At 50.7% G+C, this 17,068-nt stretch overlaps 2 protein-coding genes across 2 annotated transcripts; one reads left to right on the forward strand and one right to left on the reverse strand.

Moving 5' to 3' along the window:
* The first annotated feature begins 7,003 nt into the window (after nt 1–7,003).
* LOC101753985 (ATPase 2, plasma membrane-type) lies at nt 7,004–10,161 on the forward strand. Its single transcript, XM_004954174.2, has 2 exons — nt 7,004–7,051; nt 7,151–10,161. The coding sequence occupies exons 1-2, from the start codon at nt 7,004–7,006 to the stop codon at nt 9,956–9,958; spliced, it is 2,856 nt and encodes a 951-aa protein (XP_004954231.1). The 3' UTR covers nt 9,959–10,161.
* Nucleotides 10,162–10,231: 70 nt separating this feature from the next.
* On the reverse strand, nt 10,232–14,994 carry LOC101754382 (DNA replication licensing factor MCM5). The gene is made up of 19 exons (XM_004954175.4): nt 14,745–14,994; nt 14,533–14,647; nt 14,299–14,442; nt 14,033–14,212; nt 13,683–13,781; nt 13,443–13,570; nt 13,247–13,352; nt 13,033–13,167; nt 12,848–12,925; nt 12,437–12,541; nt 12,266–12,357; nt 12,015–12,147; nt 11,794–11,889; nt 11,628–11,722; nt 11,458–11,548; nt 11,207–11,316; nt 10,916–11,045; nt 10,734–10,835; nt 10,232–10,647 (listed from the first exon to the last, which is right to left on the reverse strand). The coding sequence occupies exons 1-19, from the start codon at nt 14,909–14,911 to the stop codon at nt 10,564–10,566; spliced, it is 2,190 nt and encodes a 729-aa protein (XP_004954232.1). The 5' UTR covers nt 14,912–14,994; the 3' UTR covers nt 10,232–10,563.
* Between the last annotated feature and the right edge of the window lie 2,074 nt (nt 14,995–17,068).

The raw sequence follows: 17,068 nt of genomic DNA on the forward strand, positions 1-17,068 counted from the left end.
CTCACATGCAAATCAGACACATGAGATGCCGGGGAAAAGGCGCCGAGTAGGGTGGAATCTCCAAGCACCAATGCACCGTTCCTGCCCGTGCATGCACCCAAATCTGGCGCCATCAAAGATTAAACCACACAACCCTAGCGAGCGTATAGAAGACATGGCACATGTGAGCCCCTACATCAGCCCTCCGGATAGCTCGTGTGTACTAATAAAATGAACTGTGATAGGACTAGGACGGCCATACTGCCCATATAGGTCAGGACTCAGGAGGACGATATGATCCTACGCTGTTAGTTGAAACAGCACGACCGCGTTGCTCACCCCCGACTCTTCTCGGCTCACTCGTGCATCTTACTCTCTTCGTGTCTTTTTACTTTTATCCTAAGTTATTTGTTTTTAAAAAATAATTGAATTTATAGAAAAATGTAGCGCTAACTACAGCATCAAATTAGTTACGTATGAATCCAATATAAAATGTTTTAGATTTGTGTATTTATTTTGTACCGTAGACGTTAATATGTTTTTTTATAAATTTGATCATAATTTTTTTTAAAAAGGACTTAGAGCAAAACTAATAAATGACCAGCGTCTATCGATCGACTCCAAGAGGCACGCAAGATCCTTAATCTAAAAGAGGCATGCAAGAATATCATCGTCTGACGCTGTGTATGTCATGACTGCAGTGCTTGTTCTTGCCTGATCAGTACTGAGACTGAAACAAAACCAGCCGAAAACATGGCAGTGCATAAAGATGCGTTCTGCCCCAAGAGCAGCAGATGCAAATCAAACCAAGCCGAGGGAGCTAGGATGGTCCCCGTACGTCTGGCATGGTACTACTGCGCCGTCGCAGGTTGGTGTAGCCCAACCGCTGATCGATCAGCTCGTCCGCATGCTTCGCCGGCGGCCGGCCGGCGGTGACGAAGCCGGGCAGCGACCAGCGAGCCAGTGACGTTAGCTACCGGGGCGCCAACTCCCACGGCGGCCTTGGGAAGAAGAGCATGCAGCGCATGCAGCATTCAGGGGGGCTACCAGCCTACCACGTACTACTCGCTGTCGAAGAGAGGTTGGCCGTTGGCGCGCGCGCGCGCGCATGTGCGGCTGTACATGCGACGCGCTTGCTTATCGGCTTATCGTCTTCGTCAGCGCACGCAGCCCTACGCGCGTTGTGGCCGTGCTGCGCCCTGTGCCGTAGTGTAGGCTCAGCTAGCTGCGCAGCCTACGACTGAGCAGGATGGATGGACTGATAGATGCCTCTCGCAGCGCAGCGCAGCGCAAACGGTCTCTGGAGCCACGTGGGATTGAGCGCATGGCGCTGCGGCGGGATCCATGGCTTCTGCTCCTCTGAAGAGGTGAAAGATACCTGGTCGGCTTCAGATCATTTGCTCCCAGGTACAGACTATTGGTTAATTTCAATTCAGTGCGATTCCGATGTTGCTAGCGGTTCCTGGATTTATTCAGTCTAAGATTTGTTAAGCGTGATGTTTGTCCATACGGCGTATTGACAGGCGAATGACAGTATTGCATGAAAAATTGGAAACGATCGATCATTCCCCCTCTCTGGGTTGTCCTGTGAACTGTCGACTTGTTGGAATACTTGAATTCTGAAACGAAATTACCGCGTCATAAAAGGATTTCGGAACTTGCAGCTAAAGCCTAGCACGTAGTATGCAACTCCGTAGCTGGTAAATGTGGACAAATCAGGCCAGTTCTTGCAGAGCTTTGTCCTGTTAGGCAGCTGCTGTACATGGCTCGGCTCGCAGTTGTTAAATCCTGCTCTAGTCCTGTGGGCGTCACGGTCGCAAAATGGTCCGCAAGTCGATCGCCGTTGCAAAATTTATCTCGAACGCCACTCATTTCAACGAAATTCATAGGATGGCACATCTGAAATTCAGGGCGATAGAAACAAATCGCCTTTTACCATGGTCGACACAGTTGGCTGCAAAGTTTTTTTCTGAACCGTTCTGCGATCTCTGGATCACACTGGGAGTCTGAAGCTAGGCACGGTTGTTAACAAGGCTGCACGCACAAGGGCACAAGCTGAAGCCTGAAACGAAACGATGGTCCAAGCGCACGCATAAACAACTTGGGTGCTGAGCCTGACATCGTCACGTTACTGTCAACTACGAGTTCCAACCACCCTATCCAATCCGCAATGGACAATAATATCCAGACCTGAATTAGCTGCAGGGACATTTCAGTTCAGACAGTAAAAAAATTGGCGAGCGGTAGCCTGATGGACGTTTCCCCTTTTTTTTCAGCGAGTTCTTGCCATTGCAAATATGACAATGATAAACAGCTTACCGAGGGTTTGAACTTTGAAGATAGTTTTGTATACAGCTCGCCTGTCACTGTCTAGCATGAGTACTTGTTAGTTGTTACTAGCTTGCAGAAGTCATGAGGATCTGAATTCCGATCATCGTATTGGTGACTGCCAATCGGCTTAGCATTGGACAAACGCAGTCATCAGACGTCGCCTGCGATCCGGGTTTCGTGGGATCTTATTTGACCCGAATGACATGTAATGATTGGGACAAGATCTTATTCTTAGGATGCCGTTAGTTTGTTGAATTTGGCAGGAACCCGTAGCTAGAACTTTATAATTTAGAAAAATTCCAGTCAAAATTTTCCCTGCACTTTGTTTGTGTTTCTTCTTCAGTGGTGCTTTCTTTCAGCTGTATTTCGGGCAACCCAGGCGACTGAACTAGCTCAAGTTGCTTCCAGTTGACTGCACGGGTCATGAGCGATAGATTCATAGCAAATCTTGGTGAATTGCAGGATAAACATGCATGTGTTCCCTTTTTGTCTTATCTTTTCCCCGGTGACAGTTTCGGCAATGGAAGTGCAAAGCACAAGCATGGCAGGTGGCATTCGCCATGGGCATGGATCATGGCAGACAGCACGTAAAACGCCCATGTGGGCATGATCAGGTGATCGCGACCTGTTATCCCCGTCTAATGCAGACGATGATCATCGCAAACAAGGGCACTGTCCCACGGCTAATCATGGCAATCATCGGGAAAACTCTTGCGGACACGCGTAATGCTCGATCGGCAGATGAGGCTGCTGCTGGGGGGACGCCTGTGACCTGTCGGTATTCAGAAAATCTCGGTCGGTTCATGAACGTGGAGCTCTCTCTCCCTCCGTTCTCATACACACCTGATGCAGTCCCAAACGGATTGCGATCGGCGAGCGCCAAGACAGCGTCCGAAATCCCCCATGTGGGCATGGGATCATGTGATCCGTGTCCATGATCACGATGCTGGTAGGGTGCCGACGATGATCCGTAGGATTCTGCATCATCAGGTTAGACTGCTTTGAACCTGAACCTGAAGCTGTTTTTTTGGCTGCCTGATGCATGCATCATCTCGGTCTTCCCCCTTGACCGGATACGCGTTTTCCATTGGGAGACTGTTGAGCTGTGTTCGAGAGGGACGTTTCTGTTCCGTTCTTGTTGTTTAGGCCGTGATCGCCTGATCGGCTTGATTGCGCAGCCGTAGGCTGAAGGTGAGGGATCTGGACGGCCCGGGAATCGCGGTTACGACTTGGAACGCATGTACTGGTAGCAGGATCTATAGCTGGTACCATGACGGTTGTTATTTAACTGTCACATTGACAAAAAAAAAAAACGATGGCGCGATGAATCGACTGAAATGGAATATTTCATCCTCGGGTGGAGAATTTTGCTGGGGCCATTACCACAGTCGCAGAAACGCCCCGCTGTCAGTCCGGCTGTTTTCCCAAGCCCGGCGGAGATCACCGTCTCCGGTAGCCCATCTGCCCTAACTCCGGCCGCCACTTCTCCAACAATCAATGAGAGGAATCGCCTTCTGCGACGGAGCGAAATTCACGACCGAATGGTAACATTCCCGGAATCTTGCTTAGTCAAATTCTAAAACACCAATAAGCAAGACGAAAAAGAAAACGAAAAAGAAAATTCTGATCCAATTTCATCTCCGTCAGGCCCAAATTATCGTCCATGTATTCCAGCCCGTTACCGGCTTTATGGACCGAAAGTTCTAGCTTGTTACCTTACAGAAAGCAATCTAACACCAATAAGCCTAACGGGCCTGGGGAAAATAGGCCCATTACACTTCAGTCTACCACTGGACGAGAGGTCCATCCAGCCCAACGAGCCCAAGCTATCCCAACTCTCGCTTCCACTATATAATCCCCACCGTCCACAACTGTGACTCTTCACGCAGTTAGGGTTTTCGCGCTGCCGCCGCCGCCGCTTCTTCGTCTCCGCCGCAAAGATGGTAAGCCCCTCGCTCTCGCCCTCTCTTCCATGGAATTCGACCTGCGCGGCCATGGTTTCGATGTTTCTCTGACGCGCTTTCTTGTTTGCTTTGCTTCTTTGGCTGCGCAGCCGTCGCACAAGACCTTCCGGATCAAGAAGAAGCTGGCGAAGAAGATGCGCCAGAACCGCCCCATCCCCTACTGGATCCGCATGCGCACCGACAACACCATCAGGTGACGGCCGCTTCCTCCCTGCCTGTCGTTTGTATGATTCGGAATACGCAGATTGGCTGATGCTGACCCCCTTGCTGCTGCGGTCTGTCTATTTCAGGTACAACGCGAAGCGCAGGCACTGGCGCCGCACCAAGCTCGGCTTCTGAGCGAGGGGATGGACCGGCTGCTGCGTCGGAAGGCTAGGGTTTAAGAGCTATCTTATGTTTTATGGGTGTTTCAGTGTTTCTGCAAGATAGGAAGTGATTCCAGGATGCTTTTATTAAGATTTTGGTGATGTTAAGAGAGTTGCAGTACTCTGGATACCATGCTGCATTGCTATGAGTAAAGGACCCCTGTTACCCTATATTTAGTGATGCAGTTATTCTGAGGCCTAAATTTGATTCATTTGTTTATTTCTGTTGCATGAATGGAGTCATTGCTTTTACCTGTATGCTGCCAATTATGATGTCCCCATTGCTAGTTGTTGATAGAATGCGAGAATAGCTTTCTGACCTGTGCAGTTCCCTTTCTTGGACACATTGTACTATAGAATGCGTGAATTGTGCTTGTGCTAACAGTGTTCTTGCACGAGGATTTTGTTAGCATAACTTTCATAAATCAACCATTGCTATCTCATTGTTTGTATGATGATTTGCTATGGAAAATGGACGAATGGTTCGTTTCTGGTATTTATATCAGGTCTGATTTGCTCCATTGCTGAGCAGGTCTGGATTGTATTGGCTCTGACAACTGTTGCTTAGACGATTACATGTGGAGTGTAGTGCTGTGGGTATTGTTGGTTGTCTATATTCAACCATTTGTTAGATGATTACCAGTGCATGTACTGGAGTTGTAGTAAATGCTTGCACTTGCTAAGTTATTATTTTGTTTGGTACTGGTCTAAGTGCTTTAGAAAACCTGGACTGCTTCAATTTATGCTCTTGTAGATTAACCATTTTTTTCCTCTGGTCACTGCATTGTGTGGAACTGTGGATCCGTTGTTGTGGTGACCAGATCCGCAGTGACCAGATCCGCAGATCGTCATGGTTGATAACCTGAATGTCTTGGATGATGATGTAGGTGTGAAACTAGTTTTCAAACAATATGATGTGTGATGCCAGAATTAATTGTGCACCTTCTTAATTCATAGTCTTTTTTGCTGGTTTTTCTGAAGTTGATTAGCATACTCAATTCCCTTCATGTTAAACTACGTGTCACGCAATTGGGTTAAGATTATGAGGCCTAGAGCTCCTAAATTTCCATTGCCAGAAACTAACCAAACATTTCTTATGTCTGATGGAATAATGCGCCTGCACAATTGTTCTCTTGGTGCTAGTGTGCTCCCTTGGTTATCGAAGTCCCCGTTATTGTTTTGCTCTTTTTTTTTTTACCTTTGCTGATTTGTTGCTTCAAGGTTGCAATGGTGACTTCGCAAGATGTGATGGATTTTGTGCGGGATTCGTGAGTCGTGATGACATTCCTGTGAATGTTTTTGATACGCTTTGATTTTAGTTGTGCGATCGAAATAGCGTTGACATGTAGGCCATTGGGTTGTGCGAGTTCTCTGCAATCTTTGCACATGATATGTGAGGCAAATTTGTTCTCGCCTAGTCCTTCGGTTTGAAAAGAGTAGGAGGCGCGTGGTCTATGCAGAACAATCAATAAAACGGGCCTTTTGTTAGGATTGGTCTATCGGCTGATTTTGTTTGGTTTTAATGAATGTTGTGGTCGTACAAACCCAGCAGCTCGATTCGTAACAGAATATCACAGCAAAGGTGGGGCAGACGCTTTAAAAAACTTTTAGCATCTCATATGCCACATTGAGCATTCGTAAACACACATGCTTTTTTTTTTTGAAATGTCTGAAACACATAATCTAACTTGCTGCTGGTGTCCTTAACCGAAGAAGCATGCAAAAGAAGCAGTAAGAAATAGTAGGCGAGACAGTCAGTTGAAACATGGCGTTTCACCTCGCTCTTGCCGTTTTGTTCGGGACCGATGAGTTAAAGTTTGTTCATTTGTTGACGTTGTTCGGGACCGATGAGTTAAAGTTTGTTCAGTTGTTGACGGTCGTCGTACACCTGTCCTCCAAATGGACGCTGGCGGCACGCCGGTTTCCAATTTTGCAACGCGAGCCCAGGTGGCTTCGCTGCCGAGAGAGGAGAGGAGGCAGCGATCGGCCGCACGGCTCGGCAACGCGCGGCGCGGGCGTCGCGTGGCGTGGCATGCAACCGTCCGCCCGCGCGCAACGGCTGGGCCGGTGGGAAGGTATAAGAGGGCCACCGGGGGACTCGGGCATGTTCGTCTTCAAGCAGCGCACGGACCGAGGCGTGAGGGCAGGGCCCGGCTCCGTCCCGTTCCATGAAGGCCTAACCCGGGCGGGCAGGCTCTTAGGGCGAGTGAGAGCGAGCGGCCAACCGGGAGAGCGAGCGAGCGAGCCGCCTCTCCCTCCCTCGTGTCCGCGCGCGGCCGCCGCTACCACCACACCATCCATCCCTTCCCCGCCGCTGGCACCTCCACCCATCACCATCCCCTTTTCATCAACTAATAAAACAGCATGGCGTCCATCTCCCTCGAGGACGTCCGCAACGAGACCGTCGACCTCGTACATACGCCTCTCCCACTTCGTCGTCACATGATTCACGTTTCCTTTCCTCCTTTGCTTTCCTCTGGCTGACACGGCACGACACCATGTCAATTGCAGGAGACCGTCCCGGTCCAGGAGGTGTTCCAGCACCTGAAATGCAGCAAGCAGGGGCTCTCCAGCGCGGAGGCCGAGAACCGGCTCAAGATCTTCGGCCCCAACAAGCTGGAGGAGGTGTCGGAGAGCAAGCTGCTCAAGTTCCTGGGCTTCATGTGGAACCCTCTCTCCTGGGTCATGGAGTCCGCCGCGCTCATGGCCATCGTCCTCGCCAACGGCGGCGGCAAGCCTCCCGACTGGCAGGACTTCGTCGGCATCACCGTCCTCCTCTTCATCAACTCCACCATCAGCTTCATCGAGGAGAACAACGCTGGGAACGCCGCGGCGGCACTCATGGCGGGCCTCGCGCCCAAGACCAAGGTCCTCAGGGACGGCAAGTGGAAGGAGGAGGACGCCTCCATCCTCGTCCCCGGCGACATCATCAGCATTAAGCTCGGCGACATCATCCCCGCCGACGCCAGGCTGCTAGAGGGCGACCCGCTCAAGGTCGACCAGGCAGCGCTCACCGGCGAGTCGCTGCCGGTGAACAAGCACCCGGGCCAGGGGGTCTTCTCGGGCTCCACGGTGAAGCAGGGCGAGATCGAGGCCGTCGTCATCGCCACCGGCGTCCACACCTTCTTCGGCAAGGCGGCACACCTGGTGGACAGCACCAACAACGTCGGCCACTTCCAGCTCGTGCTCACGGCCATCGGCAACTTCTGCATCATCTCCATCGCCGTCGGCATGGTCATCGAGATCATCGTCATGTACCCCATCCAGCACCGCGCCTACCGCGACGGCATCGACAACCTCCTCGTCCTGCTCATCGGCGGCATCCCCATCGCCATGCCCACCGTGCTCTCCGTCACCATGGCCATCGGCTCCCACCGCCTCTCACAGCAGGGCGCCATCACCAAGCGCATGACTGCCATCGAGGAGATGGCCGGCATGGACGTGCTGTGCAGCGACAAGACGGGAACCCTCACCCTCAACAAGCTCACCGTCGACAAGACTCTCATCGAGGTGTGTGGCAAGGGCGTCGACAAGGACATGGTGCTCCTCTACGCCGCCAGGGCCTCCCGCGTCGAGAATCAGGACGCCATCGACACCTGCATCGTCAGCATGCTCGCCGACCCCAAGGAGGCCCGCGCCGGTATCAAGGAGGTCCACTTCCTCCCCTTCAACCCCGTCGAGAAGCGCACGGCCATCACCTACGTCGACGGCAACGGCGACTGGCACAGGGTCAGCAAGGGCGCCCCGGAGCAGATCATCGAGCTGTGCAGGATGAGCAAGGACGCCGAGAAGAGGATCCACGCCCTCATCGACAGCTACGCCGACCGGGGCCTCCGCTCCCTGGGCGTGTCGTACCAGCAGGTGCCGGAGAAGAGCAAGGAGAGCGCCGGCGACCCGTGGCAGTTCATCGGCCTGCTGCCGCTGTTCGACCCGCCGAGGCACGACAGCGCCGAGACCATCCGCCGCGCGCTCCACCTCGGCGTCAACGTCAAGATGATCACCGGCGACCAGCTGGCCATCGGCAAGGAGACGGCGCGGCGCCTGGGCATGGGCAGCAACATGTACCCCTCCACCACCCTGCTGGGCGACAACAAGACCGGCGAGATGGGCGGGCTCAACATCGACGAGCTGATCGAGAAGGCCGATGGGTTCGCCGGGGTGTTCCCGGAGCACAAGTACGAGATCGTGAAGCGGCTGCAGGACCGGAAGCACATCTGCGGCATGACCGGGGACGGCGTGAACGACGCGCCGGCTCTGAAGAAGGCCGACATCGGGATCGCCGTGGATGACGCGACGGACGCGGCCCGGAGTGCGTCGGACATCGTGCTGACGGAGCCCGGGCTGAGCGTGATCGTGAGCGCCGTGCTCACCAGCCGCGCCATCTTCCAGCGCATGAAGAATTACACCATCTACGCGGTGTCCATCACCATCCGCATCGTGCTGGGGTTCCTCCTCGTGGCCTTGGTCTGGGAGTTCGACTTCGCGCCGTTCATGGTGCTCATCATCGCCATCCTCAACGACGGCACCATCATGACCATCTCCAAGGACCGCGTGAAGCCGTCCCCGACCCCGGACTCGTGGAAGCTCAAGGAGATCTTCGCCACCGGCATCGTGCTGGGCACCTACATGGCCCTCACCACGGCGCTCTTCTTCTACCTCGCCCACGACACCGACTTCTTCACCAAGACCTTCGGCGTCCGTTCCATCAAGGAGAACGACAAGGAGCTGATGGCGGCGCTGTACCTGCAAGTGAGCATCATCAGCCAGGCGCTCATCTTCGTGACCCGGTCCCGGAGCTGGTCCTTCGTGGAGCGGCCCGGCGCGCTGCTGGTGATCGCCTTCCTGGCGGCGCAGCTGGTGGCGACGTGCATCGCCGTGTACGCCAACTGGGAGTTCTGCAAGATGCAGGGCATCGGCTGGGGCTGGGGCGCCGCCATCTGGGTGTTCAGCATCGTCACCTACTTCCCGCTGGACGTGCTCAAGTTCGGCATCCGCTACGCGCTCAGCGGCAAGGCCTGGAACAACATCAACAACAAGACGGCCTTCACCAACAGGACGGACTACGGCAAGGGCGAGCGGGAGGCGCAGTGGGCGACGGCGCAGAGGACGCTGCACGGGCTCAACCAGGCCACCACCAGCTCCGACCTCTTCGGCGACACCAACAGCTACCGCGAGCTGTCGGAGCTCGCCGAGCAGGCCGCCAAGCGCGCGGAGATGGCAAGGCTCAGGGAGCTGCACACGCTCAAGGGGCACGTCGAGTCGGTGGTCAAGCTCAAGGGGCTCGACATCGACACCATCCAGCAGAGCTACACCGTGTAAGAAGATAAGCCGCCGTATGCGTCTCTTTGAGTCTTAATTTGTTACCCCTGCAAGTGAGAGAGATCTGAGCGCTGGTTACGTGTTTACTTCAGTCAGTCAGGTTTCTACCACCGTTCAGCGTTGTGTTTCTTGTATGTAACCTGTAAACTCTTCCTGAATTCATCTCGTATTGTAGCAGTCATCACCACTTGTTCCCCTGTGAATGCACACATCCTGTCTTGCTACTACATACTGTATTGCTTCAGGGCACTGATTCCTCGCCACAAATTGAGATGCAGAAAAAACAACTTTTGCATCCATGAATTGAGTTAGAGTAAGTAGTACAGGTTTAGAACTTTGGTTCCAAAGCTAAGCCTACATGATCACACTGGATAATTTAGGATCACAGCAACAGACTATTGTGGTACAGCTACACATCTGGCTATCTCTACGATGCAAGAAATTCATCCATTCTTGTGGAGATCACAGTATTCCAGTCAGAGATAAGCTAGAGCCTGCGTGCCTCGTCCTCCGGGAAGGGGTTGCAGTTCCATTGACGGTATACACACAGCTGTGGAGAGGACGCCTCCAATGTCATTGATATGTATTCTCCACCCACATCAAGATCAAGCCTTACGGACGATCACATGGCGCTCTCTCTTGTACTCCACCTCGTCCCTTTGGTGCATGATCAGAAGGGCTCTTCTGATCTGAAACACATTGAGTGATGAGATTATCAGAAAACGTGCGCTTAAAACTTGAATATTATTTCAGGCATATATCATGAGATCCTTACAATGGATTCATTCATTCCCATCCTAGTTAGTTCATCAATCAGCCGCCGCTCAGATATGTGGCTTCCAATGCCCATTCTTCTCTTTATTTGTGCCTCCGCTTGCTGTCAGAACAAAATGGAAGGCATTACAAAAATGCAAGGTTAGATAACTGAATTTTTAACTTCAGGCTGCAAAGATTAACCTTGATTTCGTTTGCAATCTCTGGTGACAAGTTCAAATGCTCGTTGATTCCAGATCTTGCGGCGTCAACTGTGGAGACATTGAATAGTCTGAATGCCTCTTCAACATGCTCTGGTGTAGCCACGCTTGTCCTAAGAGTCATTCAAACATCAGTCATGAATGTAATGAAACAATTAAACTAGAAGCATAGCACACGAGAATGGATATATACACATCTTCCACTGTAGCATGTGTTTTTAAGAAATGGAAAAAAATATATGGCCTCTGCAACTGTAGCATGTGTAGTACTTACAATCTCATCTTTGCAAGAGATTCACTCAAACGTATGATGGCTTCAAGCTGCCTCACCGTGATGGGAATCGCTGCGGCCCTCCCTGTCTCATGAGCTTGCTGTCTCATTTTCTGCAAAACGAAGAAGATAAACACATATGAAGGGCTATATTAAAGGAAATTTTGGACTCGGGTCAGCAATGCGAATGACATCTGGAATAAGAGGAATAGAATCCTAAACCAGTTAATTGTGTGGAAATGTCCAGTGCATACCTGTCTAATCTCAACATATTTGTTTTGCAGCATCTCAGCTGCTTTTTCTGAAAGCCGTGGCTTGCAAGTAGCACGGCAGTACTCAATGTACCTATATATAAAAATAGTATACATCAGAAGCCAAGAAAATAAAGTCAATTTTACAACAGAAAAGGCAAGATGGGCAGTACCTTTTCAGCCAATTCTCTCCTTCACTTGCCTCTGTGTTCTTAGATGAGGCAGCAGCACCACTGGCATGCACCTTGATAATGTGGTTCGCTATACGCTACATTTTTTAAGTTGCATTTAGTCTCTCAGATAGCACAGAGAAGCTGAAGAAAGAATTTTGCTTCATACCTTATCTTGATCATACATTCTGATATCTTTTACAATAAAGATTAGATCAAATCTAGAAAGAATGGTCGTCTGCAGATCAATATTATCTTGTGCAGTCTGGTAAACAGCAAAAGAAATATTTGTCAAATTAATTGTCTCACATATATAACTACAACAGTTATAAAAAAAAGGTGAACACTTGGAGAGTAAATAGGAGAGTAAATAAAAACATGTTCATCGACCTTAAGATCGTCGTAGCGTCCTGCAATTGGATTGGCAGCAGCAAGAACTGAAGTCCTTGAATTGAGTACTGTTGTAATACCAGCCTTGGCGATAGATATTGTCTGCTGCTCCATGGCTTCATGAATTGCAACTCTGGAATTGCAAAAAAGAAGGGGCACTAGGTTAATGTGGTTTCAAGAAAGCACACCAAAAAAAGGGAAGATTATTATGTTTATTCTAGTTTCACAAGAACATCTAAATTGATGTCTACCTGTCTTCAGGTCTCATCTTGTCAAATTCATCAATACAAACAACTCCACCATCAGCCAAAACCATGGCCCCTCCTTCCAAATAAAACTCACGCTGAAGAGGAAAAAAACTGTTTACAGCCTTTGAAACAGAACTTCAGTGAACAACAAACAATTCAGTGAAATAGACCTACCGAGCTACTATCCCGTGTTACAGATGCCGTAAGACCAGCTGCAGAGGAACCTTTTCCAGATGTATAGACTGCAATAGGAGCTGTCTTCTCTACAAATTTGAGGAACTGTCGAAACATAGGCATGCATGTCAACGAACTAGGGACCTTTAGTTTTAAATAGTGACAGAGCAATCATACACAGTACTGTCAAACTACTCATACTGAGTTAAAGTACAAGTTCACATGATGCAAAGCAGACCTTTGCTTTTAAATAGTGACAAAACAATCATACACAGTAGTGTCAAATTACTCATACTGAATTAAAGTACAAATTCACATAATGTCAAACCAGAGGTGTATGACAAATGAGTTTTATTGTCACTTTATTTTGCCATCAAAGTAAATGCTATAAAATCATCAAACGATACTTGCCTGTGATTTTGCTGTGGATGGATCACCGAGAAGCAAGACATGAATGTCCCCTCTCAATCGGACACCATCAGGTAGCCTCTGCAGTAAGAGTAGTTCAAAGCACAGCATGAGAACACTGTCAGTTGGTAAACGGATTAGCATTGCTTCAGTGGAAACATATCAGTCACTTGATAAGAATGGTATACCTTCTTAGATCCCCCAAATAACAAGCATGCAATAGCTTTCTTGACATCAGAATGGCCATAAATTGAAGGGCCAATCATTGAGCAAAGCTTGGCATATGCATCTGGCCTCTGTGCAAATTCTTTGAATTCCATTTCCTACAAGGCAGCAAGAAAAATTAACCTTACAGATAGATCAAACTTTGTTACCAACGAAAACCTTGAAAAAAGAAACCACCTCATCAAGAGTGAAATTTGAGGGGCCATTCGAGTTGTTGTCTCTAGATTGCTCCAAACCAACAACTCTAATGTAAGGCTGTTTAACACCAACAGCACTCTTCTGGCTGCAAAGTGAATCCAACACCATTATTAGTCATGTACTTGACCCAGTTCAGATAAATAAACAGACAAAATAAGCTTCAGATTCATCATACTTAGCAGATGCTTGGTAGACGCTGTAGATGCCAACAACAGTTAATCTAGTCCCTGGAACAATGGTCTGAACAAGGTGCCTATCTACAGAAAGTAGCACGTTCCTAGGAAGCTCACCAGTTGGAACATCCTAGCAAAAAGGAGATCGTCGTCAGTCACATTTTTAACAGACACCAGCAAAACACTACAAATCAGGATTGCTTTGACTCAACTACAGTCTGCAAGGATGAGTAGCAACTAACCTCAGGATTCTCTTGCATCTTGAGGGTCTGGAGATCCACATACTTGCTCTTATCAGGGACTGCAATCCAGGGGTCCAGAGGGCAAGGCTCTTCTCCAGGCTAAGGGTAAGCAATCACATACATATATAACTGTCAGAAAATAACCATTAACGATAAATAATACAGTCTGAACAAGTCTGTCTAGATGTTCTTTTCTGTTGCATGTAAGATTGTTTTGGAGTAGATTGTGGATGTTACTTGTGCCTGAATACAGTCTTTAAAGAGTTCAAGTCGGGGAATACTTAAAGTTCCCCTTTCCCCAAAAAAAGGGGGATTTTGCAACAATTGAGTGGATTGCTGAGGAAATATACCTGAGGAACATGATCACACGATCGTGGCACAATAGCTCCGCCAAGGCCTGGCCTGCAAGCCACTGTCCTCACGCTCCGGCAGTTTTTGCAGAGAAGAGTTACATGAGTGGCCTTGGCTTTCACTCTCGATGCTGCAATTGCAATTCCCGCAATCTTAACCAACTTTGACATGTAATCCGCCTGAAATTTCAAACAGCAGCACTGAAATGAATTCTCTGAAATACAGTCAACACGGGAATCCCGTTAAGAAATGTTTCACAACTGACCCCAATAGATCTCATGGACAGGCAGTTCTCCTTGGAGGAGAGGAAGATCTGGACATCTCCGGTGACGGGCTCCTCCATCTCCCCGGTCTCACCGGCGACCTTCGAACGGAGGCTGGCGAGAACCTCGGACGCGGCCGTCTCAAACTACACGGACCCATGTGTGAAAGTCAGACACAGCTCCACGGACCACGGTGCACACAGGTAACTAACTAAATTTCAGAGAAGACAACGCACCAACGGAATATAATCGGCGGGCGACTTGCGGATCTTGTCAGATAGCTCGGCGTCGAAGGCGTCGAGGTCCTCGATGGCGACGTTGACATGGTCGCGGTTGTGTACTAGGCTCTCACTGAACCAGATGAACACGGGAGTAAGTTTTGTTTCGCCATGGAGACGCCAAATCTGGGGAGAGTGAAAAGAGTGGGAGAGAGTGATGGGGGGCGTACCGGTAGGGGAAGTCGCCGGTGGGGCCGGTGAAACCGCGGAGGAACTCTTTGAACTTGCGGAGAGCGGAGTGGCGGGTGAGGTCGGCGGCTGGATCGCCGCCGGGGCCGCCGCGGGGGAACTGCGCCTGGTCGCTGTAGAACACGGCGCCCTCGTCCCAACCAGACATGGCTGCTGCGGCGGCGGCGGATTAGAGAGGGATGCGGGTGCGTGGGCATGGACTGGGAGGATTGCGAGGGGTGCGGATGGATGGTGGCGGGAAGAGAGTAATAGAGGAGGGATTTGGCGGGAAAACGGTGGAGGTTTTGGCGGGAGGAGGGGCGCTGCTCGACTGCTTGGTGTTAGGGTTGGCCGGGGGGGATGAGGCTTCAAAAGCAGGCCTATTGCTCATGGGCCGGGCTGTCTTCGGATTTACTGGGCCTGGATGAACTCCTGAACTGAACAAAAACTGACAGCAACAAGCCAACAAGGCAACAACCAACAGATTTCCTCAATGTTGTCAGGAATATCAAGAAGGCTGCTATATGATCTTACATGATGATCCTTATAGATATTCAAGAAAGAGCAAAAGCTTTATACTGTGTGCAGTTTGTGCATGAAGATAGGGATTCTAGCATGCAGACTCATAATCTAGCTATGGTAGCTTGTACTTACGAGGATGGTCACCATGTTTGGTTGGCCTCAACCCTGTATTGCTAGATGTAGGTTGTCCAATGATTTATAAAACCCTATCTTCATCTATAAAAAGATAGTGACAACAAAACAAAGCTTGGTGTTTTTATTTTTAAAACGCGTCTAGGAGTGGAGGGACCTATTTGAAAAGGAGAAAGGAGATGGACATTTTTCTTGGATTTCTTTGATGTCGTCAGCCGCAGTCCTTCTAAGGATGGCAACGGGGTGGATTCGGTTCGGGTGAAGTGTCTGGGCACCCAAAACCGAAACCCGAACCTAAAACCCGATTCCACCCCGAACACCTATTTGGGTTTTAAATCCATCCCCAAAACCGAAACCTGCGGACACCCGAAACCCGATGGATTAATCGAAATCCGAGAATACACATTGCGGGCGGCGGGCGAGGAGGATATGTGGCAGCTGGGGCTTGTGCGGCCACGGCGGGGAGGAGCAGGCGGCCACGGAGGGGAGGACACGCGGCGTCAGCGGGGGAATGTGCTGAGCAAGGAGAGAACGACGGGCGAAGGAGGAGGAGGACGGCCGCGTGTCACAAGGCCTGCGCGAAGGAGAAGGGCGACGGTCGGCGCAGGGCGGACAAAGAAGGAGGACAACGGCCAACACGGCGCGGGGCTTGCGCGAAGGAGGAGGGTGGGCGCAAGCGCGAGGGCTCGGGCAATGGGGGGAAGGCCTGCGGGTCGGCCGGCCGCGGCGTGGCGTGGAAGGAGGAGGGCAGGTCGCGGGCTCCACTGGGGCTTCGGCGGGTGGGGCGGCGAAGCGCGGGGCGAAGAAGTAGGAGGCCGGAGGCGGGCGCGGCGGGCCGGCTAGGTGAGGCTAGCAGCGTGCTGCGTGCGGGAGACCGAGAGTCGCGGCCTCGCGATCACGGGGCAGCGGGGACGTGGGGTGCGGGAGGCCGGGGGCGCCTGAGTGCGGGACGGAGGGCGTTATATGCCTAGGGTTTGCTAGGTGGGTTTTTAGTAGGCTCAATGTTTCGGGGGCCCGATGGAGCTCCACGGGTAGATATTAAGCTTAAATCTACCCCAAACCCGAAGTATTTCGGGTATCCGAACCCGAAAAATTGTGGGTGAAAACTAGGAACCATAACTGAAACCCACGGACCCGAAACCTGTGGATATCTGCTCTGAACCCGATCCGCTACCATCCTTAGCTCCTTCGCTTCACAAGGCCCATCTCAACCACCATCTTCACACACCACAAACAAGCCAGCCTACCGACGGCCCACTATTCGAAGCGGCGATGGCAACCGGCAAAACCGATTCGAACATGAACTCTAATACAAGTCAAATTGTAGTAATATTTTTTTCAACACTGATGGAACCGATTCGAACAAGGACCTCCGCTAATCCGAGCATCATAGCATTAATAGTTTCCTATCTAGCACAAATGAAATCGATTCGAACAAGGACCTCAATCCGCATCGGTTTCGAACGCTAGCTTGATATAGGCCCTGTTTGGCATGGCTCCAGCTCTGGGTGGAGCAGCTCCACTCTAGAACTTCATGTGGAGCCAGCTCCACTCCATAACTCCAGAACTAAAATGGGGTGTTTGGCTAAATGGGTGCTCTCAGCTCCAAAAAAGATCGATTTCAGTGTGGATTGCCATTGTTGCCCTCCAATTCAGGCCCACTTGTCATCCT

This window comes from Setaria italica, chromosome I (assembly GCF_000263155.2).
Source record: "Setaria italica strain Yugu1 chromosome I, Setaria_italica_v2.0, whole genome shotgun sequence".
Classification (NCBI taxonomy): Eukaryota; Viridiplantae; Streptophyta; class Magnoliopsida; order Poales; family Poaceae; genus Setaria; species Setaria italica.

Coding starts and splice junctions, on each gene's coding strand:
- LOC101753985 (XM_004954174.2), top strand. CDS start 7,004: ATGGCGTCCATCTCCCTCGAGGACGTCCGCAACGAGACCGTCGACCTC. Junction 7,052..7,150: donor GCAACGAGACCGTCGACCTC/GTACATACGCCT, acceptor TGTCAATTGCAG/GAGACCGTCCCGGTCCAGGA.
- LOC101754382 (XM_004954175.4), bottom strand. CDS start 14,911: ATGTCTGGTTGGGACGAGGGCGCCGTGTTCTACAGCGACCAGGCGCAG. Junction 11,890..12,014: donor GACGCTACGACGATCTTAAG/GTCGATGAACAT, acceptor GCTGTTTACCAG/ACTGCACAAGATAATATTGA. Junction 11,549..11,627: donor GGAGAGAATTGGCTGAAAAG/GTACTGCCCATC, acceptor TTTTATATATAG/GTACATTGAGTACTGCCGTG.